The sequence below is a fragment of the Stylophora pistillata genome, chromosome 8 (assembly GCF_964205215.1).
Source record: "Stylophora pistillata chromosome 8, jaStyPist1.2, whole genome shotgun sequence".
NCBI classification, from domain to species: domain Eukaryota; kingdom Metazoa; phylum Cnidaria; class Anthozoa; order Scleractinia; family Pocilloporidae; genus Stylophora; species Stylophora pistillata.
The window spans coordinates 33336404-33360573 of record NC_142526.1 but is presented as its reverse complement, the minus strand read 5'-3'; the positions used below and the strand labels follow the sequence as shown (position 1 = coordinate 33360573).

The following is a 24170-nucleotide window of genomic DNA, read 5'->3' as shown; positions in this document are numbered from 1 at the left end:
AAATTACAAAATCATATAAAAAGCGAGCTAAAGTCAAACGTTTTCTGCGAATATTACTAAAACCCGATGGACTATCTTGGTTAATTGCTTGAAGTACCATCTTTATTCTCTAACCTTTATTGGCTTTAAAAAAGTCTCTACAGGTCAATAAAAAAGGAAAAAAATCAGAAAGAGACACAATGTCACCATAATCTTCAAATAAGTTTACTTCGAGTTACGTGATATAATTAAGTGATATAATTGAGTGCCTGCTCTCTTTAATGTGTGGACAGTACTGGATGATTTTAAACACTGGTAAAGTTGGGAAAAAGTCACGTTAAAAAATTAGACAAAAAGTTATGTTAAGCATCTTTTCCATTAGAACTACCAGATAACTAGTGGTAATTAGCAAGATTCGAAGTTACGAAAGAGTGTGAACTGAATGACAATGGTACAGTTTGTAGAAATATTTGTCTGCATTTTCTCTGAGATTTCGTTTTTTCACTTACATATGATTGAAACTATAGTTAACTATTTTGCCATCCAACTGGTTATTTTGCACAAAAGTCTAACATACTCTAAATAAAAGTCAAGCCGTATGTGAAATTTGAAACTCTAATCAGTGTTTGTTATTAATTATTTATCACAGTGTTGCAACAGTGCTATTATTAACTAACATTCGGTGCATACTAAAGCCAACATAACGAAAAGGTAGTCATTCAAAAATTCGCTCTCTTTAGAAAGGTGCACGTTACCGTGAGTCTCATTTTCGTCTCTCCGTGAAGAATCTATCCGAGTTTTCATCGTTCTAGTTTTTTTTATGCTAGTAAACAAACTTTACAACGCATCTGCAAGAGACATTGGTAAAAAGATTTAGAAAAGAATTGTTTGTGGAAAAAACCCATCTGTGTGTATTTTTTGAACTGAAGAGATTGGTTGTACGTTGGATGATTGGCATCTGTTTGCTGGCCAATAGTGTCTCTCGACTGTCAATAGCTTTGCACGCGTTTCTTCGCTCCTTGCAATTGATGTTTTGGTGGGTACCCTAGAAACTCGAGAGAAACTCGGCTTATGCATATTAAAGCATTATTTTAAATAATTTTTGTTGTAGAAGTGGAAGTGAACTGAACTACCAGATTAGGAATCAGGCTGGAATTCGAATTTAAGCGCAGATCCCAAACAGCGAGGAAAAGCTAATTCTTAGAGAAATCATCAAAAAATCTTGGAAAGCTGCCTGGAAGAAAGGTATGGAATATGTTTGTGTTTGGAAGATTAACGATATAATACAGATATTTCGCCTCAGTGAAAATATCATCGGTGCGGATGAGGTATACACTTGATGTAACTTGTGCCCCGGCAGGCATAGAAACAAGCTTGCGGGCCAGTCGGTATTCGTTGTAATAAGATCTGTACTTGTCAGTCTATTTGAGGTATTTATATTATATATTCTGCAGAATTTATAGTAATGATAACAAAGCATAGAGAATGTACCACATGTTTGACACATCAGTCAAAGTCAAATGGAAGCGACTTTCGAATTCTTTTCAAATTGTATAATCGTATTAAGAGTAATCGAAACTGAATCGGTGCCATCAATAAATGTACGATTCATTTGAATTCTGTTTCCCGCAGTTGTTTCTATCTTTTTATCAAACCGACGTTCGTCGTCTGAGTCAGACTAACCGAGAAGTAAAGCTGATGTAAAAGACAGGTATTATTCTCAGTTCGAGATGTGTGACTTCCACAGTCAATTTGAGTTCCCTTACTCAGAGCTTCTAGTTATCCACCGCTACACCATACAAATTGATCCCACAAAAAAAATGTCAAATAGTTTTAACATTATTATTGTACACACATTGGTAAAGAAATAAATTTCGTTTCAGCGAGAGATTGGGAATAATTATAGCTAGCGTTTGGGTTAGTTTTGTGCTGGAAGCAGAGTTGAATTTCACCGGTATCGCAAACGTGATTACAAAGTAGGATCGATTTTTCGTTGCTATTAACTAAAGATGATGATAAAGGAGTTTCCATGGTCTTGTTACCACGAATACTGTATAATGATGTTGTTTGACGCACTGAGCAAAAAGATTGTTTAAAAAACCGAGCGGAAACCAGCTTGATTCTGATGAAAACGACCAGCTACACAGAGATTTTAATATGAAGTCTTCACAGCGGGTAATACAGACTTCTCAGAGGGCATAATTCCAATTCTAAGCTGAAAAAAAATGTAAAAAATTATAAAACAAACAACCAAATAGGAAAAGGAAAATACGAAGTCGTAGAACTTTTCTCATCATGAAAAGGGAGTTCAGCTTTAGGAAAAAATTTGCCAATTACATTTTGTGATTTTCAATCTACCGTATTTTGCATACAAAGTATTTCCTGGAGGATTTTGTTTAAATGCATTGGAATAAAAAACCTTTTAGATTCGGTAGAAATAAATTAGTATTTTGGTTTTGTTTTAAGATTTCTAAAGGGTATGCATATATTTACTTTACTGATGAAAAGAATTTTCGCGCCAGGATTCACTTGTTGACATTTTGAAAGCAATTTTTGTAATATTAAGTAATTTCTAAACAGAAACAGAATGTTAATTGACTTCATCCTCATCCATGAAAATGCAGCAAAAAAAACAAAAAAGAAAAAACCGACAAAAAAAGAAAAAGGGAACACTGAAAATATACCTAATCGTGATAAAAAGGATGAAAAGCAATCGATATTCAAAATTTTAAAAACACGTAAAAAATGCTCATATAGCAAACTCAAATACAGTACAACTACCAAATTGCTCTGCGATAAAATACGTTGCTTTTCCAAGTGTTTTCAATTAAATCTCAAACCGAAAACGGAAACCGACACGTGTTCCGTCTAGTGAGCTATCACTTCCTCGGAATTTCAATATATGATCAGTAGATGTTGATGAGATATTTGCAATTGAACCTCGACTGTTTCCAAGAAACGATACATTCACTTCTCGGGAAGTTATTACACGCTTTACATCTCTCAATACTGAGGATATACATGTAGCCATGGTGACCAACATTTCAAAGAAGTTATCACTGATAACCTCAGCTTCTCTCTCCAGAATTTGGGAAAACTTACGAAATTTCCTTCTGAAAGATAAGTCGTTGGATGCAAAAACTTGTTGTTATTTGAACTGACTTCATTTTTGAAAAATACCTGGTGTTATATCATAGCAATGCACATACGTTTTGCAATTTCAAAAAGCTGTATTTCAGTTTCAGTGATGTATTGCTAAATTCATATCGCATGGGTCCGAATTCTTCACGACCAACAGCTTGGTAAAAATCTCAGAGGAATATTATTAACACCCCCTGTAGCTCGTGTACCTGCAGGCTTGGTGAGTACTTTAAGTTCGATCAGAGATGCTCTGATGCGTCTTTAAAAGTTCATTTTCGTCGCAGATTTTGGCCCAGTAATATCCTTGATAAACAAAAAAGATATATTTGAAAAATTCTGTGATTTTAACCGGGATATTGAAAATAATTATCTTGTCAGAGTGTAATATATTGGATGTTTAAGCAATCCTTAAACAATGAATAGCGACCAGAATAGTGGCGACACCTGTGATTTTTTCCACGCTATGGAAGTTCAACGGCTTCAGAGATCGAAATTAATCGACAAACTTCTTAATAAAATTGTAACTGCCATTTTAAGCCAAGTTACTTCCGATATAATTATCCTGCAAGAATTTAAGAGAAATTATTTTGCCAATGTGGCTTTAATTTTATGTCAATTTGGTTCGCAACCTGGTAAATGTTATCGGCAACCATCGTGTTAGCGCGCGCAAACTTCAGAGGTTAGAATATGTCTGAGCGATTCATTGTTTCGTCAACTCGCTTACGCATGATAACTGCCAAGAGAAGTTCGTGTCAATATTCTTTTAGTCAACCGGCTCTTGGCATATCAGGGTAGCTACATATAGCGAGCGAAGAATTTTATTCTTTACTTTAATGCCGGCCCTGCATTTTCTTATCAAATTGTGCTTTATTCTTTTCTATAATAGGATACATCGTGGAGTCCCTGTGTCCATCAAAATGGAAATGTCCAACAGCGAGATGTAGGGAAATGAAAGAGATTTCGAAACGGGTAGTCACTTCCAAAATACAATCCATTGAATGAATTATGCTAACTCAAGTACACCCGGTTCCTCTTACGGAAGAAAATCTGAAGAAACATCAAAGAGAGACGACATCAAATAGAATATCTTTGAAGAATACCAAAATAAGATCCAAAAGTGGAAAAAGCCTTCGTTCCGCTGGTGACGGTGAGAGTATCAAGTTTTACAGGGAAGAAGCGCTAAATGCCTCGCTTGATGATCAGCAAGGTTGCGAAAAGGAAACGTTTCCAGAAGTGGAATCAGAGGGCGACTCAAAGACAAAAATTGCTCAAGACATGAGTGAAGACAAGAAGACAAACTCCCAGCCGGAAACTGCTGCAAACGAGGTAGAAAGAAATCGAAAAGCTGATAATTCAGGTCTAACTAAAAAGGAAGAATTGTCCGAAGAAGAGGAAAACGATAAGCTTTCTGGCAACATTGCTTCAAACGAGGTGCAAACTAAACCAAAAACTGATAATTCAGCTCTTAATGACAAGGAGGCATTGTCCGAAGAAGAGGAAGGCGATGTACTTTCTCAAAAGGAGAGGGGAAGCCATGAACACGGCAGCGAGAACGCTGATGAATCTGAGAAGGAACTGGATGAAACCGAACAAAAAGCTGAGGGTGACGAAAATGATAATTCTGATCAATCTTCGGATGAATCTAGTTCGGTTGATAGCGAAAGCGATGTAATTCCGGCTGCCGCTAAAAATGACGATAAAAACACTGAAGACACTAATGAAACAGGTACATCTACTCGATCATCTTCTCCAGTAAGTGAGGATGATGACGAGGACGATGACTATTCAGTTGATGAAGATGACGATGAAACTGAGGACGAAGAGGAGGCTGAAGAAGCTGACAAAAGTGAGGACGAGCTGACTCACTACAGCAGCAGCTTGAACGCCAGCGTAAGTAGCATCCCTACTCTCTGTGACGACAGAGAAGGGAGTCCCGAATCGCCCAACAATTCCGCTGAGGAGTCAACTCTAGAGAACCCTGGCCAAGAAGAAGACGAAGGCGAGAGACAGGACCAAGAGACTGAAGCTGCCGGAAACGTGGTCACTGAGGGAGATGAAATGAAAGTAGACGAGAGGCAGGAAGGTAGCGAAGAGGATCCTGTAGCAGGAGAATCACCCATAGATAAAGAAGAAGAAAGGGGTCACAACACCCCTCCGCGTAGTAGGCAGGTCAGCGGAAGGTCGGCAACGCCTCGGACTGTTGTGGTAAGCGAGTTTGACGATGTGGAGAGCTCGATATTTGATCGCCGAGAGCTGAGCCGACCGGGCAGCAGCTCACGGAATGCGTTAACTTCCACGCCGAACAGTAGGAAATCTGATGTGTCAATCAAAAACTGGGCTGGGTTTGGTGAACGTGGCCATGTAACTAGTAACGTGGAAGATGTGACAGAACTTGTTGATTGCTCGGTGAAAGAAAACGTTTGCAAAAGATTGAAGACTAGAAAAATGCGAAACGCCAAGCAAGGAAAGACAAATATGAACAAAACAAAAGTACTTAATCAGCAGACTGCTTTACAAAGAACAGGAAAGAAAATCGGTGATGTTCATTCTAAAGGGAGACCTCAGCTAGCAAGACAGAGCTCGCACAGCAGCGATAATTTAGACGCGTTGAACACTCGACAACGAAAAATAACTCGCAAAAAACGAAGACCAGTGAAGCAAGTTTCTTTTGACAATTCTATCATTGAAAATAACACCAAAATACCTACTAGTGATTCTGCCTTCTTTGGAAGTCGAACAGAGAGCAGGGGCGACGGTAAATCAAGTACAAAACCTCCAGAAAGCGAGCGCAGTGACAGAGTTAGCAGCCGGTGGACTGGTGCGGAGACCGAACGAGCCTCCTCTACAAGCACACGGCCAGTAAGTACGGTCCAGTCTCCATGCAGTACTTTGTCAACAAGTCAGTGCTCCAGGCAAACATCTTTGGTTGATGTAATGACAACCGTCAATTATCCACCAGCTGTAATTTACGGAAAGAAGTCGCAGCTTCCTTCTATGCGTCCACGGCGACATGGTAAGGGGAGGTGTTTGATCTTCTTAGACTATTATGTAAGACTATTATTTGTGGTTATTCCTCTGTTTCCAGAGTGTAAAAGAATTATTAGCGTCGAAGTTTAGTTTTGAGTGTAAATTTGATATAAGCTTTGTGTGAAGAAAAAAACAACTCCCTGTGCCACTTCTCCCATGTCTGCAAAAAGTACTGTAAGCCACGATTTGTTCCTCCTTTATGCCTGGCGCATGAAGGCGTCGGTTAAAATAATAGGGACCTTAAGCATTCGGGATGGCGACGCCAAGGAAGACGTCGATTAAAAAATGAAAATCTATTTTACGTTAGAAATTTTAAAATGGCTACATGTGTTTACCGTCTCTTACGGCGCCACACCTCAACTTCAGCATTATGTTTTTCAGCATCTTTGAGCTCCAAGTGGAAATTAAAATAATTTGCCGTCGCGGTTTTCATTTGCAGACGACGCAGATTTTGATGATTTCACGTTGTTGTTTTGCAGAGGACGACTGAGAAATGTACAAAGTTTTAAAACGCACGTGCTGAGCTATTGTTCAGCCCATTAGATCTTTTGTTTTCCCACGTCCTCGTTACCGTCGCCGTCGTGGTTTGCTTAAGGTCCTAATAATGATAACGATGATAATAATGATAATAATAATGGTAATGATAGATGATAGTGAGCTTGCGAAAAATACTTAAATATAGATTTTCTACGTTAGGTCAAAAAGCGAAGGAAAATGAAAGTAATCACGCACAAAAAAGAAAACAACAATATTTGAATGAAAATAAACTGAAGACAAAACAACACGATAAAAGCATACTTCTTTGGACTGAAGCAAATTACACAGGGATTTTGTTTCAAGTCAGATCAATCTAAAAAAGGGAAGGAAGAATGCTAAAACAAACAATTTATAAGGAAAATAACACAAGACAGGTCAAGCGACTGTAGCCGTTGAGCGCTGTCAGTTTAAAACCGAGCGGAAGCCTGGGCATGAGTCTAGTTTTTTCCGTTTCCGTGACTACGCGGTGTTTTGGCAACCTGACGTCACGGACCCAAAACATTAGACTGCCGCCATGTTTGTGCAGCACTGCTAACGACTCACATAGTAACAGTAATTTTCCACGAGATAGCTGTGGATCGATCGAAGCATCATTTGTCCTTAAAATACTACAAACGGAACTCTAGAGTCCTGTTATGACTCTAGAATTCGAAAATCCACCGCTTCTGTCCAACATCGCTTTGAATTCGTCCTATAATAATGAGAAAGATTTCGGAGCGTTGGATCGAGTGAGGTCTAAGAAAACTTCAGTGATTTCTGTGACCAGGAGGGAAAGTCTCCTTGCTAGGGAGGAACTACAGGAAAAACGTGAAATGTCTGGCGAATATTCTGACAACTATGATAGTTATGATGATGATTTTGACAGCCCGAGTGCCACGAAAAATGCAACACGATCTCGGAGGTACTCCTCGAGACGCGAATCAAGAACATCAGAGAGGGCCCAATCAACGTCGAGATCACCGTCTGATTCACCTCCAAAACAGCGATCACGATCGAAAAAGGCGTCTACAAGGAGAGATTCCTTTGCTTCGTACCGAAGTGCATATGGCACAAACAGAGGTAAACTTAGTGCCTTTTTCGGCAAATAAGTTTGATGTGGTTTTCAGTCATTGGAGGTCTGTAGTTTTCTTTGACTTTCCTCATAACACCATCGAGTCTTCAAATATTATGGAAAGTGTTTCTTGTTGTTTTCATTCCTTCTTATTCACGAGAGATCTAGAAATCAGAATGATCAGATCAGTCGCAGGAACCATAAAATTTCATGTACCGGCGTAATTAGATCGATGTCCGGATGAGTGTACGTAAATCAATGTCTTAAAGATGGTTGTAGCGAGTTTTCGAAATCGAGACCTCAGTAAAGGGCCACATTTGTTCGTGACTACAATAAAAGCCTCCTTGAAACAACTTTTCAAAGAAAAAGGGGCGGTAAAAAATTTGCAGTGGAACGAAAAGCAAACTTTTTAGTTTGTTTGTACTCAGTACATAGTTTCTACAACACGTCTGGCACCTTGCTTTACAGCTTAAAAAACAATATAAATATTTAATTGTCATCAAAGGAGAGAAAAACTCGTAGTGTCCACAGCAGTAATTCTTTTATTTTTTTTTTTATAAATGGCGATTTCATCCATAGGTCGGCTGGAAGATCTTTTTTCCATTAAAATTATCATCGTTTAGTTATTTTTGATGATTTCTTCTGTAACAAGGAGATTTTATATTTGTGTGTAAGAGCTTGTCTTTGTCCAATATTTTTTACCCAAACTGTTTTGTGCAATGTTGTTTTTAGTTTCACTAATCAAATTTTCAAAACAATTTTTAGTTTGCTATAATGACCACTGCCATGTTGATTGAAAATTATTACCTCTGGTGCTTTTCTTGCCAATGTGTCAACATACAGCTATCCTTAGTACTTACCGCAAATACTTGTTGAAAATCAAGGTGATTTTTCCCTTTAATTGCGGCTGATTTTCATGTGACATCATCAAATTTGAAAATTCAAAAATATAGAGCCACAAAAATTTTTATTCTCATCAAGCACAAGAAGGCCTAAATTTGTATATGTTTTCAAATTTTCTGCTCAATAACAAGCTTGGTTTGGAAACAAGTACAGTTTGAAGTTCAAAGTTATGGTGGTTGCATGATAAAAAACTTCGATGGTGTTTGTCGAAAAATATAAAGTTATCTGGTGACTTTTAGCCTTTTTAGGAAATTAAGTGTTTGAAAAAGTATTTTATACATGTTTGTTGGTTTAATTTAGGTAATTGATGGGTTAGATAGCCAAAGTAAGCTCCAGGCTCCGGTTGTTCAAAGGGCGGATAACGCTATCCAACGGATAAATTGCTATCCAGTGGAAAAGTGTTACCAAAACGTCCTGCGCTATCCACCGGATAGAGATTTACCCAGTGTATAGCGTTATCCATCCTTCGAACAACCGGGGCCAGGTGTTTTACACTATTTCTGGCTGCCACGTTGGTGGACAAAAGATATCCACCAAAGTGGCAGCTCCATACTGTGCTCTGTAAATTTGTGCAAAACATTTCGATGAATAATTCTTAAGTTTGGGAAAACAAAGAGACATAACATTTGGAGAAGTGCTTCCTTAACCTATCTTCTATAACATTGCAACTTCTGAATGTTATCCACTGAATTCCTTCTCTTGATGCGTGACAGTGAAAACGATCAATCCAAGAGTTTTTCCGTTAGCCCAGTTTGGGCGACTGGTCATATCATATTAGGTACATGTAGTTTTGAGATTGGAGCTTGAGAAATTGACATAATGCATCAATTAACAGGAGAAGATTTAAAAGAGTAAATGTGGATGAACTTCAGGTTGATTTTGAGGTTTATCATTTTTATTTGGAAAATGAGATATATCATGTTCAGAAACTGGCTGACTTGTCACCTGTTACAAATAATAAATTGAATTTGTCTAAGGTGTCATGACTTTCCTCCTTGAGAACATAATAGTTGTTGAGGTTGCATTTTTACCTTAAAATAGCTCTCATATGTATGTATTTTTTTCCTAATGATTAATTTTGTTTTTATTCAATGGGTCTTAGCCACTTTTACTGTACCATGATGTGAATAAAAATTTATACCATGCAATTATGCACCATATATGAGCTGTATGTATGTTTAAAACAACCTCCCATGCAGTTTTTGTTATTGAGACCATGAAATTGATTTTTTAAGGGCTTCAGGGGTCTATGTTATTGCTAATTACATGAGCTAAGTGAATGGTAATTCTGAGACTTTTGCAAGATATTTATTCAAAGGGTAATGTTTTTCATGAACATTGAGTTGCACAAAGGAAGCTGAAATTCCGAGAAAACTGTAAAAAAGACTGACAGACAGATTTAGATTTAAATTTTAAACCAAATATGAAGCTTGATTAGTTCCAAATTTTAAACTGAAATAGTAAAGTAGCTTTGACTTTATTCTCCAAAATGAATGCTAACAGACTAGCTTAATTTCAAGGCCTACTGTTCAAAGAAGAGTGCAGTATTTTAGAAATCATGGATACCTTCCACCTGTGTTTATTTTTGTTCCTCTGTTTTGCTAATAGGTCAATTACAGAATTAAGGAGGATTAGTATTCAAAAAATACCAGGCATTAACAAGATTGCCATAGCATTACTCATTTGTTGATAATTAATCTATAGAAGTAAGTGTTGCATCCCAAGATAGAGAGGTTTTTCTGCAGAAAACGGGATGTGTAATGCGATACAGAAGATTTAATCAATATTGTCTTTTGTAATAAGATTATTAACTTTACCAATCCCTCCTTTTAAATTTATGTACTTCTTTCTCCAACTTAAACGAAACTTATCCAATAATTTGTTATATTTATATAGTATGCTTTTTATTAAGTTGAACGTTATCATCTCTATTTCCTTTAACCTTAAGAGCCCTTAAAGTGACTAACATCTAATTTTTTCTTACAATATCACCCTTGAATCACACATCAAGGTCATGAGAATTAAGGAAATGATCACAAGCTAAGGAACCTCTAGATTGATAAACAAATTCTCCTTGTTATCACCCAAGGAAATGTTTGGAGAACAGTATGGACAATATGCATACTGATGTTAAGGTGTGAACGTAATTATTCTTCTTTTTGTATTTTAGGCCCACCCAAAAATAAACCCAAGAAGAGCCAATCGGCTAGCTCTAAGATGACTACCAAAACCACGGGTGGGGAAAGTTCAATGATGAGGCGCGTGTTATCTGCTAACAAACACAAAGTTTCAAGACTTTACAATATCTTAGAAGAACTACAGCAAGAGGTCGAAGAACTTAAGGACGAGAATAAATCTCTGAAAAGAGTGAGCCATCGACAAGAAAAGCAAATTAAGAAAATCGACGAAGAGGAAGCAAGTTTGCCCATTTTGCTTCAAAGGCACAGTGCAGAGATGAGAACTTTGAAGGAGAGAATGAGAAAAAATCAAGAAGTTTTGCACAAGAAAGAAAGAGAGTCTAAAGATCGAGATGCTGAGATTCAGAAACTGCGTGATCAAGTGAAAAATTTCCGTGCGCTATCACAGGATAGGAAACTAGAAGAACGAGCGGCTTTGGCAAAAAAACTGGAGAACGTCCAGGACGAAATAGCGACAAAAGACAAAAAGATTTTGGTAAGTTTGTTTCGTGTACTCAAGGAAAATGACAAACGTACATGGAGGGTGCTTCTTAGTGTCGTAAAACCAAGTCAAAGTGATGGAGAAAGGAATATGAATGCAGGAAAATGGTGAAGGCACTTTTTAGATGATCGTTTAATGCATTGGGGGATAGTGCTGGTTTGTTCCTTTGCCTCTCTCTGTTTGGTTGGGTTGGTCTTTAAACTCCCGCTAACTTCGGAACCAATCAGATAAAACTGATTGCGATTGGTCACGCATGCTCTCCCGTGCTTTAGACTGACAGTTGGTTTATTTTTGCTTTTGTTTCTCATTGGTTCCCCGTGAGATACACGATAGATTTCTTCTGGCGATTGGCTGTTTTGATCACCTAGGATGTTGTTTTATGACTCTGGATGTCGTTAGCTCCTTGTGATCTAGTTTTTCCTTCGTTCTGGGCCCGGTTATTCAAATGGCGGATTACTCTATGCAATTGATAAATCGCTATCCTGCGGATAAGTGTTAACAAAACGTTCTGCGCTATCTAACGCATAGAGATTTTTCCCGGGATAGCGTCATCCAACTTTCGAACAACTTACACCTGATTCTCTGGTATAAAAAAAAGGAAAAAATTGCCATTAAGGACTCTTCACTTAGTAATACTGCATCTGTAAAGTATTCAGGTGCGTTAAAAAAAACAAATTTCAAAGTTCATAAATATAATCAAACTAGTAGTAGCCTAAAAATAGCTACACTTTTATGCAAAGTTTGTTTTCCAAGTGCTTCTGGAATGTTTTTGGGAAAATATTCACATAGCAACTTTTCAAACTTAATGAGCGTTGGATAAAACAAAAAACACCTTTCATCCCACTAGTTTTTGCATCTCCATAACAAAGCTTTTGACAGACTAACGGCCCCCTAAAGTTTATTATATCAATTGAATTTTCCTTCCTAAAATCGTGCTCTCGTGAATCGTTAATAACTCAGCCATTAAAATGTATTACTCAGCTGTTTGGTTCTCACGGTTTTTAGGATCTACAGAAAGCTATCGCACTCAAAGACAAGGCAAGACAACGAGAGATGAAGGACCAAAAAGACCGTTACAAGCAGGCCAAAGAAGAATTAAAACGTGTCCAAGAGGATTTTCGTTCGCTTCGAGAAAGACTGAAGGTAATTAAGGTTCTTTTACATTCATGTTTTTAGTCGAAGGAAGGTTTGCAGGATTTTCGCCATTTTTGGACACTCTGGTCAGGGTCAGCTTGTATGTTTGATAAAATTCTCCGCCGAATTTCACTCTTCGATAGAGAGCGCATTGTGACAAGTAATTTTTTTTTTCGTGAAAATAAAATGTCAAGCATTTGCTTCATTGTATCAGCAATGCAGACTTTGTATAATAGAGGACTGCTTTATATCTTCGTAAAAATAATTTTTACTTATTTGATGTATTTATACAAGGAAAAGACTTAGGCAGAGAACCAACTTGCAAATTAATTACGGAAGTCGCTTTCTTCAAGTGAGAATTTCTCGCTACGTACATGTTATGTTGATAACTGCTTTGTAATCTGTTAGAACATTTGTCTTCGATTCTTTTGCCACTTGGAGGCACTGATCCCTGACTTTAAGACGGAAGTTGTTGCTCTGAGGCGTCCATGATTATACATGTAGATCGAATTAGTCTGTATTCATTGTATTTATCTTCCCCCGTTTCTCAAGTTCTTTCCAAGGCATAGTAATTGATCAGTTGATGCAACAAAACATGTTTCGTCAACGAAATTGCAGAATGCAAGAATTTTTAAGCAATTTGGCCCGGAGAATGTTTTTCCTTAACATCCAAAACTTTTTAGGTTTGTTCACTGATAATGCTTTGTTTGTTTGTTTGCTGTCGCGTAGCTCCACTTGTCTTGCAGCTGAACAGTTTATTTTGCTCAGTTTTCAAGTTTATGCTTTTATTTTCTCGTCACTAGGAAAAAGAAAGAGAACTGGATGAGAAAAACATCTATCATCAACATATTGTGCAGAAGAAAAAGAGAGGCCCAGATTTACCAGCCCTTCCTGCGGGCAGCCAGGACATTCATGCGCCCGCTGTTACTGCTCCAGCGGTTCACATTGAAAAAACACCAGATACGAAAAAGAAAAGAACAAATGTGTTTCTGACAAATGCGGCGAGTGACTCTGGTTCGGTTGTAACGGATGAAGGGAGGGACACAGACGAGAAGTCTGAAAAAGTCAGCGTTAAACATGAACATCCCGTGGTTTCTAAACAGATGAGACATGATGAGGTTTTCCAAGTTGATGGGAAGGAAGACGAAGGTAGAAAAATGAGAGACCCTGAGGAGAGAAGAAGACGCGAGGAGGAAGCGGACCAGAGACGGCGCATGGATGAGGAAGAGCGCAGAAAAAAAGAGGAGGAAGAGAAACGAAGGGAAGAAGAACATGCACAGAGATTGCGAGCAGAGGAGGAACAATTAAGGAAACAACGGGAGGATCAGGAACGCGCCAGGAAGCAAAAGGAAGAAGAAGATAAAAAACGGTTTGAGGAAGAAGCTGAGATTAGACGGAAGAAAGATTTGCTGCTGGCTCGCATGCGAGCAATTGATGTGGGAAACGAGAAGCCAGACGCTGTAACGGCAACCGGAGGCACTTCTGGTGTCCCTGTGGAAGACAAACCTAAAAAACTTCCGATTTTCCTTCAGAGTGAGAAGCCTGTGAAAACAGAAGAGGAGCCTTCGAAGCCTCTATACGCGGCAAATCCAGATGACGATGTTCTGTCCGATACTAGTAGCGGCCGAAAAAAGCTCAGTGCAAGCTCTAGACAAAGCCGCTTCTCTTACGATTTCAAACAAACTGTAGAAAACCTTCATCATGGACTCCCTGCGCATGCTGCACAGGAAGGCGTAAAGCCAGAGGCCCAAAAGCCGGACACGAAAGACTCTCAGTCGGACGATCTAAGTTTCGGTTCTTATAAACCTACACTGGGCAGGAGGGCTGCTACCAAAAGAGACAATAAAGACGATTTGAGTTTTGGAGGGTACAATCCTTCATTTGGTTCGCAAAAAGAGACAACTCGCAAAAATAGCGGTCTTAATTTTGGCGCCGGGAAGAAAAACGCTACTGAAAAAGAACAAAACGGTGTCATCTTTGGGGATTATAATCCTTCGTTTGGAGCAGCGTCAAGTAAGTTAGCAGCTTCTAGCCAACCAAACGGTGATATTGGAGGAAAGGCAAGCCCCCCACGTGGTCGCAGACCTAGAGCTCACGGTGGTAAACCAGCTTCTTTGTTTGACGACGATCTTTTTGCAAACGAGGAAGTCAAACCTACGGGGAATCCTCTGTTTGGAGACAGATCCGTAAAAAAGGACACATCATCTTACCCGTGGGAAAACAAAGTAAATGTTACTAGATCCAAGGAATCCCAGGAGGATTCCCTCCTGCCTCGCAGAAAACATTTGCAAAGTATTGGAAAGAGCACAGAGAAAAATGTTCGCGCCGTGGATAATGCGCTGGATGATATTGATGACGAGATTGAGGAAGTTATTCTATAACAAAGAGTTTTAAAAAAATAATCTAGATTATATTGTACACAATTATTTGAGAAACGCATTACCTTTCGCCTACAAGATCTTCGGACAATTTGAGAAGTTAGCATCTGACATTTTTTTTGTTGTCCATTTGCAAGAACTTCCATTAATTTTCTTAAGTATCGTTTGTTATTGAGGCTAAACTCGAAGGATGTCGCGTTTTTATCGAAGACGTAAATCTCACCAATAAAAATATTTTCTCATCAAATGAGTCTCTCTTTTTGTAGCTTCACCTGGCAGACGTAGACTCGATGAGCCTTTGGCATTTGTGGCTGATAATATGTCAAAGTGTACTTCTAGTGCGTTCACAATATCCAAACAGCTCCGCAAGTCAAACAAACGCTTGATGGCTCTTTCCGTGTCGTATCATCCCGGTTACAACACCCCCCCCCCCCTCCCCATCCACCAACTTTTAGGTGCTCCACTCAAAAGGGATTTTGTTTAAGAATATTCTTCACGATGAGCGTTTTCTGGCGCGGTTTTGCCTTCTTAAAATCGTCCACTGAACCTTCTGAACAAGAAACACAACGACAAGGATACATAACTTTGTTTTGTCTTGTCAAATGCTGAGTGTTTTTTACCTCGTTTTAATAATTTTTCAAATAATATTACAAGTTTGAAGTTGGGCTTTTCATGGCTACTGCCTCCTACGCAAGAAAAAAAAGCTCTATTGTCCCGTTGAGTGAGTGTAACGCCTGGCGATTTCTTTAGGATCGCTTCGAATGTTATGTAGAATTAGCACATGATTACAATTTTTCTTGGCGCTACTTATTGTTTCTGAATATTACAGAAGACAATAAACATCTTACAGTCATTTCAGAATGGCCCTTTGTTTGCCCGCACAACATGTATGACTGACTTTCTCACTTCAGCACCACGTACAGCTAAGGGTGCACTGTTGTCATTATTCAGTGATGGACACATTTCAATGATAGTTTCAGTTATCTTGTGGGGACACTCTTACATCAGGATAGTAAATGAAGTCCCTCCCCACCCCACCCCCACCCCCTCAAATCTGGGTTCATCCATTACTTGAAAGTAATTAGACCATGGTGTTCTAGCTCTCACTGCAGTTTCTCCAACGTTAAGCATCATGAAGGCAGGTTATGTATTCTTCCAATCAGACCACAGCAAGGGCTGGGCTGCAAAGCAGAACTGACATCTTTTCAGTCTCAGTTTTTACTGCCTCTTACCACCTTTAGTATAGTTATGTCTTCGCTAATCTCAAAATAGTACAGTTGAGATGATTTTATTTGATGTAACTATCCAGCATGGAAGTCCAACAGCCCCTGAAGCAAGAGAAACATTGACATTACTGTCATCATTATCAGGATCAATGACAAAGAAAAGGTTAATAATTTGGTACAGTAATTAAACTAAAGGAACAACCCAAGTGTAATTTTACCCAATTACCAAATCAGGAGTTTGTCAATGAAAATTGATCAACTAAACACTTCTTGTTAACTGCACCCCATCAATCCTAACCATTTCCTCAAGTTTTTTTCAACCTGGTCCCCTTACACTCTAATATCAGCATGCATATTCCCCTTACTGTTCTTTACACCTCTCCTATGGACTGACAAGGAGAAGAATTTGTTTCACAATCAAGGTTTCAATCAAATATTAATCATTTCCCCTATTCTTGTGACCCTACTGTTTGATTCACCAGTGATAATGTTTGGAGAAATTAAATGCCAGTCACTCCCAGTAGTTGAAGAGATAACAGTTTGCTGTCACCCACTGGAGTAACTGTTATACTCCTTAATGGAGACACACACTCTTGCTAAGGAACACAACACAATAATCTGCAGTCGAATATGCGCATTGTAAAGCTATCATTTTTCTTAATTAAAGGAAAATTTGGTCAGTTGCAGTTTGCTTTGATATCATTTCATACTGTAGCTCACCAGGTATTCCAGTAGGGAATGCTAAAATAGTGTTAAGTGGATAGAACCACTCCACAGGTAACAACACCACTGGCTCCTTTCTGTACAGCATCAGAAATGTTATATGACAAATGCCCTTCAAGAAGAATCAAAGTGACACTAGTGAACTTAAGGATATACTGTACAGAATTTGATTAGAATTATGTAGTGCTTTTACTGAAAGCCAATGATTCTGTATTCCAAGAAACAGAATTTAGCCATTATCTCTACAAAGGTCCTTGCCAATTGATCTGCTGGATTTAACAATTGGCCTTTGTTAAGAAGCAAGCTCTATCCAGACTCTAAGGCTGAGCTAACCCCACAGAGTTTCCACATCAAATCCCCACATTACTCATTCCTATCTTTTGTGTATCCACAAGTAAAAATTAAAGCACTATAAAACAACCTGAGGTACATGTATCCTAACAGGGTAGAAAACTTAGTCTATTTTGTGCCTGTTGTGTAATTTTCTGTTATGACTAAATGTGTACAAGAAATGTGTAATTTTCTGTTACGACTATTTTGTGCCTGTTGTGTAATTTTCTGTTACGACTATATGTTGCATTGTTAAATCTATGCTTTGATGTCACATCTGCCTCATGCCTCAAAGACCAAAACCAATGGTCTAAGGGTCCCTTTGCATGTTTTAAAGGCAAATTGGTCTTCAACCCTATTACTTCCTAGCCACTTCTGGAAGTGGAAAGGTTTGACAGTGAAATTACAATAGCAGATACTAAGTAGATCACACTTACCAGTAGTCCCATGAATATTACTGTTAAAATTTTTCTTATTTGCAATATCTTCTCACTTCTCTGTTTCACTAAATAAAAAAAAATGTTTCACACATTGCAAAATAAAAACAAATTCAGGATTCAAGAAAAGTAATTCCATAATATTGTACAGTATATTCCTGTGACCCAGTTCATTTGATGTGCAATGAAAATGTACACATCACAATGTAGTTACTATTTCTTTGTAGTCAGAGCTTACAAGTGAGTAAATCACAAGTATCAAAATGGTGAATTCATATTTAGTTCACCTGTGTACAAAGGCTGTGTATAAAGGCATCGCAGGTTAATTAACCCTTTAACTCCCAGAAGTGATTAACATGAAACTTCTCCCTATCATATCCATACATTATCTAGCAAACAGGTAGCTAGTGAGAATACTCAAACTCATCAGGGAGAAGTTCTTATCTGATCTAGCACTCAATTTTCATAACTAATTTACAAGGAAATGTGTAACAGCTAGAGGGGAGAATTCTCAATCAGATCTTAGGAGATAATAATAATAATAATGTATTTCTTATATAGCACTATTTACAATGACAGATCAATAGCGCTTTACAGTTGATATCTCTAAATATTAAAATCTCAACTAATTCAAAAATAATTATGTATTACAGTTAAATTGGCTATATAAAATTCATAACTTAACCACTATAGAAAGGATTGCCTAAAAAGAAAAGTCTTAATTGAATTCTTAAAATTTCTACAGATCAAATATTGCATAATTGCAATGGTAGCTCATTCCATAGATGCAGTGCAGCTGCCTGAAATGCACATTTACCCAGGGTTGCCAGCATTTTACCTCTAGGTGGCTCTAATAAAATACCTGAGTTAGATCTAAGATTGTACAAGGACTTGCGTTTGATAACTAAAAGATTGCTAATATATGCCGGTGCGAGGCCATGGATGGTTTTAAAAGTTAATAATAGGATCTTAAAATGTATACGCACTAGTACTGGTAACCAGTGTAACTCATAGAGTACTGGAGTAATGTGAGAATACTTCCCAATATCCATAATTAGTCTGGTGGCAGAATTTTGCACGCGTTGTAACTTAGCTATTTGCTCTTTGGGAAGGCCATACAATAAAGCATTACAGTAATCTAACCTACTCGTGATGAATGAGTGTACCAGAGTGAGTAAGCTGTCTCTCGATAAATACTTCTTAATACGTCTAATATTATGCAAGTAGAAAATACCCACCTTACATACATTAGTAATATGGTGGCGCATATTCAGGTTTGGATCAAGCCAGCTCCCAAGGTTCTTAACTTGGTGGCTAGATTTCATCTCTGAACCACCTACTTTAATATTCATAGCCTGTAATTTGTTAAGTTGCTGGCGTGTTCCAATAATAATAAACTCAGTCTTATCGTCATTGAGAAGGAGTCTATCATGGATCAGCCTGTGCCTGATCTTCTCGATACAACATTCCATCACATGGATTGCATCTTCCTGGAATGTGTTACTGATAAAGATAAAGGGTTCAGTAAGATGAAAGAGTCTGTACCTGGACCATGACCCATCCAGCTGACCAGTACCCATGGGTGGAAAGAGGCACTGTGACAAGGTGTCTCATCCCAACAACACAACACATTGACCCAACCAGGTCTTAAACCCAACCTCTCACTGAACCTATGCCTGTTTGTTTAAAGGCTTATTACTGCAGAGTTTCTTAATATTCCTTTCTTTAAGAGCCTTTTTAAGACATATAATTTCTTCAGTCTTTTTAAGGCATATTGGATCATCAAATTGTAGACAAGAAGAAACATATTGATTTTTCCTTTAAAAATTTCAGATCTGAAATCAGATTTCACACTAAAACTGGAATATCTTAAGTAACTCAGCTTTGAACAACCCAGCCCTAAGTCCAATGCACTAAACATAAAACCACAACATCTCCCACAGGTTAGAATGAACTTCAGGTTAAAATGAAATTCAGGTTAAAATGATTTCAAACCAAGTTGATTTTGAATCTTTTCTTGTTTTAAAAGTTATCATTATGATAATTCATTTGCAACAGATCAAAAATAGATAAAATATTAAGTTTCAGATCATTTCATCCTAACTTCATTTTGAACAAAATCTGACACAAAAGAATAGCCTGAGTAGGGTAAGATAGAATAATGAAAATGGAATTTGTCAAATATGCATGAGAAGGAATTATTCTAAATATTCAAGGAGCTGGGTTTTCTAAAAATATTTAAAGAGTGAGCCCCACGTTTACTTCCAAATTCAAGTTCTAATGTAAGAATATATAGATTTAGCCAAGCCTAAAAGCAGAGCTCCCAAGTTTGTAATATATGATAACATATAAGATGTGCATTTGCCAAGATTCACCTGAGACACCCCTCCCTTCGTTTTGATAGTCTCCCCTACCCTACCCATGCAATCTGAAGGCACGTACATAAGTATGTACGCTCGATCAGTCACGTGACAACCAAATGAAAAGAGGTTGACCATATTCCATGGGTATGGGGCAATGTTCTTTGTTCTTTATTTCGAGAGGGTAGATACATGATTAATCCAGTAAAGAGTTTTTTAACATATGGCCCTCTAATAAACCCACCCAACCCACGCCAGGGGAGGACATCCATCACACAGTAATCTCGTGTGTGGGAAATTAATGTCTCCTACCCCAACCCTGCAGGAGACGGGACCTCCATTTATTCGTCCCTATCCGAGAAGACTAGAATATCTAACCAATTGTTGATGTTATAGAAAGGCAGCAAATTCTTCTCAATTATTTTAAGACCCTGAGTCTTGGTCCGGCCGGGGCTCAAACCCTCGACCTCCCACACAACAGTCCAGCGCTCTATCCATTGAGCTAACCTTGAAGCGCATGTGGGAGCCCCGCTATAAATAACCAATACCTAAAGGATGAAAGATGAATGACCTTAATTATCACTTCAAAAATGCTTAGTTACCCTTTAACTCCTAAGATTGATTTAATGATTAAAATTCTCCCCTCTACCTGCAACACATTTCTTTGTAAATTAGTTGCAAGAATGAGGTTTCAAAAACCTCTGCCAGATAGGTTTGATTATTCTCATTAACTGTTTGCTGGATAATGTATCAATATTAGATGTTAATAAATTCTGAGAGTCAAGGAGTTCAAGCAATGTTCATAATTTCAGAGGGTAAACCTCACACTTTGTCCCCATTTACAACTGCAGCATCATCAATCAGTGATCATAGAGTACCTGTTTGTGACAGCTCCTCAGTCAATTTCTTAATTTTTCTATCAAGGCGCATGTATTGAGCAAACTCATCCTGAAAAAAAAAAAATTGATGTTGACTAGGAAAAGTTGGCTTCTAATATACTGTCTTTTCCTCCTATAGAATTATCTTTTAACTGTCGCCCAGTTAGCTCAATTGATAGAGTGCTGGACTGTTGTGCGGGAAGTCAAGGGTTCAAGCCCCAGCCGGACCAACACTCAAGGTCTTAAAATAATTGTCGAGAAGAATATGCTACCTTTCTATAATACCAAGAAATGGTTAGATATTCTAGTCTTCTCGGATAGGGATGAATAAATGGTTGTCCCGTCTCCTACAGGGTTAGGGGTAGGAGAAATTAATTTCCCACACGCGAGATTACTGTGTGATGGATGTCCTCCCCTGGGGTGGGATGGGTGGGATTTATTGGGTGGACTACTAGCATGGTTCGGATAGGTTCCGTTCTAGTCCTACCCTACTGCGGTAATGCAGTGAAAAAAAAAAATGGTTAGAAAACTTTCTTGAAGAAGTGCTTCCACGCTTGTTTAAATTTTCAGTTCGGGGGGGGGGGTGGGGAGAGCCAATAGGACAGAAATCAAAAGAACAAATAACAAAGCACCTGTAGATAGAAGTAACTAGAATGTAAAAGAAACTATTCTCCTATACCAATTCTGCTGTAATTGAAGCTTAAAAAGTCACAAATTCACAAATGAAGTGGCAAGAGAAAAAGGACTTCCTTGTATCCATACTATTAAATAAACGAAGTGAGGAAAGTGAGGAAGGAGAGGGTTTGGTGGTTATTTGAGGGAGTCCTTTTTTGAAATTATGGCCTGGGGAGATGAGTGTTTATTCCAGGAAGTGTACTTATAAGAGTGTGGGCCCACAGAATACAAGTCATATATCTTATCAAACATTTTGTTGTGTAGTATCACTGAGTACTTTTACGAGTTGTGCCGTATTTTGACAAGCCTGTAGCTGAGTCAAAATGCAAACAGAAAGTGAAAATACTCAGCAAAATGTTTATTACTACACAACAAAATGTTTATTAAGAGATTTATTATCCAACACACCAAATTGTTATTTTAGTGCGGGTGAATTAAATAATTTAATTGAAATTTAAAAACGATCTCTGGCTAAAATGATTAAAAACTACGAGCTTTCGATTGCCCAAACTGCAGTCTTCGATGGGTAAAATGAATGATAAGAAAGCGATGAGAGAATTTAAATGAAGACATGAACTGCGAAATAATGAAAATGTAAATGATTATGAATATTTGTTAAAAAAGAATGTTGTATTGTCCAGGTAACAGGCAAGAATTGTTATCTGCGTTAGGTGTCACTCTGGTATGCCACGCTTCTAATGTTTTTCTGGTTCTAAAAGTGCCTTTGTCAATAATTGACACGTTTTCAAAATCAACGGCGTGGTTGTTGGACCAGGTGTGATTAGCAGTTCTAGAACCTTTGGCCGCAGTTTTGATATTTCTCAAATGTTCTTTTTTTCGGGTATTAAAAGCTCTACTGGTTTCCCCAATATAACACCACGAACAATTTGTGCAGGGAATTTAATACACAACATTGGTCTGCAATTCCATCGAAGGTCGGAATTTCGGAGCTGGGAACTCTTGTTGTAGAGTGGTAAATGGTTTGTTTACAACTGTGACATCATGTTTTTTGAGGACACCTGTCAAAGGTTCAGTTACTCCTTTGATGTAAGGAAGAGAAGTGAAAGATTTGCGTGACTCAGTCAGTTCAACCATCTTGAAAAACATTCAAACAAGTTCCTCTGGGGATACATTTGTTGTTGAGGATTGATTTTTTCTAGCCTGTTTGTTTCTGATAAACTTAGATGGATAGCCGTTATACTCCAAAGCTGCATGGACATAATTAAGTTCATGCTCTTTTCCTTTGGAGGAGTAATTTAAAGTGTCCACCATATTTTTTTGTAACTTGAGTCCCATTCATTGCTTGCGCAATGCGAGAAAATCTCTCTACCTGGTTCACCAGAGCACAAATACTGTGAGATATTTGTACTCGTTTTGGGTGTTATTAGTATTCTATGAAGCACAGTTGGATAATAAATTACAGGTATTGCTGGCTATCATATTGCACATTCTTTTATTGTGGTTTTAGTCTGATGTTCAACACAAGATTTGAAAACTGATTTATTGTAAATAACCTCCACTTTACCTGAGCATTTATCTTAATTTGCTCATTCTTCAGTTCCGTGATTGTGTCTTTCACGTGACTCTTATTCTGTTGTTTACTCATCAAAAGTCTTGGCAACTGTTTAGGGAAAAAAAAAAAATTGATGCATAATTACATTGAAAGTGAAACTAACTACAAATTAAAGAATATGATTGAGGCTGACCCAGCCAATTTAATAAATGCGAAGTGCTACAAAATTGGTTTGTAATAACAATAACAATCAGGACGTAACAAATCGACCCTTTCTCCACTTGCTTAAGATTTTACAAAAGTGATGCTTAACAATTAATATCAGTTTTATCACAAATTGATCGAAAGCGTTTTTACTTCCCCCTGATGATTATATTCTCAACATCATCTACTATTCTTTTCCTTTTTAACTTGCATTTTTTCATCGCTATGGAATTCAATGCAATTTAATTTCACAGAATCTAAAACTAGCTCATTGCATTCTCCTCCAATACCTCCGACAGGAAAACCGATTAACAGCCCTTGATAGTTATTAAAATGTCCTAAATAATAGACACACATGCCTTAAATTTTCAGAGAAAAGCTGATCCTACGGAGGTTTAACAATTATGCATAGTATGCTAAAAACACACGAACAAAACTCAATTTAATTCAATAGTTTTTACCCAGTCAGCCAGAAATCCGGACGATTTGTAAAGAATTCTCATGACAAATACATACACGAACACGAACAGAACCATTGAGACCGCCATCTTGTTTACCAACTCGTCACCAGTTTTTCACCGCAATTGAGACCTCACAAGGTTACTGAGTAATAATTATATATAAAGCTAGCGAATGTAGGCTTGATTGACTTTGGTTAGGAGATGAGAGGGCATATAATTTTTTGCATCCACAGTTCTTTTAACTCTCACGGAGACTTTGAATCATACGTTAAAAACTATTGCTCTCCCCCACCCCACTCTTTCTTTGCTAAAGACGCGTTACCTAGGCCAAAGAAGGGAAAATTTTAATTTCTTATGCAAATGCAAAAAAAGAGCAAAAGGTGTTGCAAGGGTAGAATTTGAAATAATAAGCAATAATTGGTGTGATAAAATTTTAAATCGAAGGAATTGCAAACAAGACAGACTGACTTAATACGATTCTATTTTTGTCGTGTAATGCGAATCAATTTTCTCAATCGCTGTTTCCTAGATTTC

General features: G+C 37.8%; 2 protein-coding genes and 1 pseudogene across 2 annotated transcripts; 1 reads left to right on the top strand and 2 right to left on the bottom strand.

Moving 5' to 3' along the window:
* Positions 1 to 1069: 1069 nt before the first annotated feature.
* On the top strand, positions 1070 to 15076 carry LOC111325916 (uncharacterized). The gene is made up of 5 exons (XM_022929830.2): positions 1070 to 1224; positions 4007 to 6133; positions 10809 to 11311; positions 12323 to 12460; positions 13255 to 15076. Exons 2-5 carry the CDS (start codon positions 4126 to 4128, stop codon positions 14830 to 14832), a joined length of 4227 nt encoding a protein of 1408 aa, XP_022785565.2. The 5' UTR covers positions 1070 to 1224; positions 4007 to 4125; the 3' UTR covers positions 14833 to 15076.
* A 359-nt stretch (positions 15077 to 15435) lies between these two features.
* LOC111325925 (guided entry of tail-anchored proteins factor 1) lies at positions 15436 to 23789 on the bottom strand. Its single transcript, XM_022929844.2, has 6 exons — positions 23637 to 23789; positions 22984 to 23079; positions 20784 to 20853; positions 17546 to 17613; positions 16776 to 16890; positions 15436 to 16157 (listed from the first exon to the last, which is right to left on the bottom strand). The coding sequence occupies exons 1-6, from the start codon at positions 23721 to 23723 to the stop codon at positions 16093 to 16095; spliced, it is 501 nt and encodes a 166-aa protein (XP_022785579.2). The 5' UTR covers positions 23724 to 23789; the 3' UTR covers positions 15436 to 16092.
* On the bottom strand, positions 20864 to 22972 carry LOC148725921 (uncharacterized; annotated as a pseudogene).
* Positions 23790 to 24170: the final 381 nt, after the last annotated feature.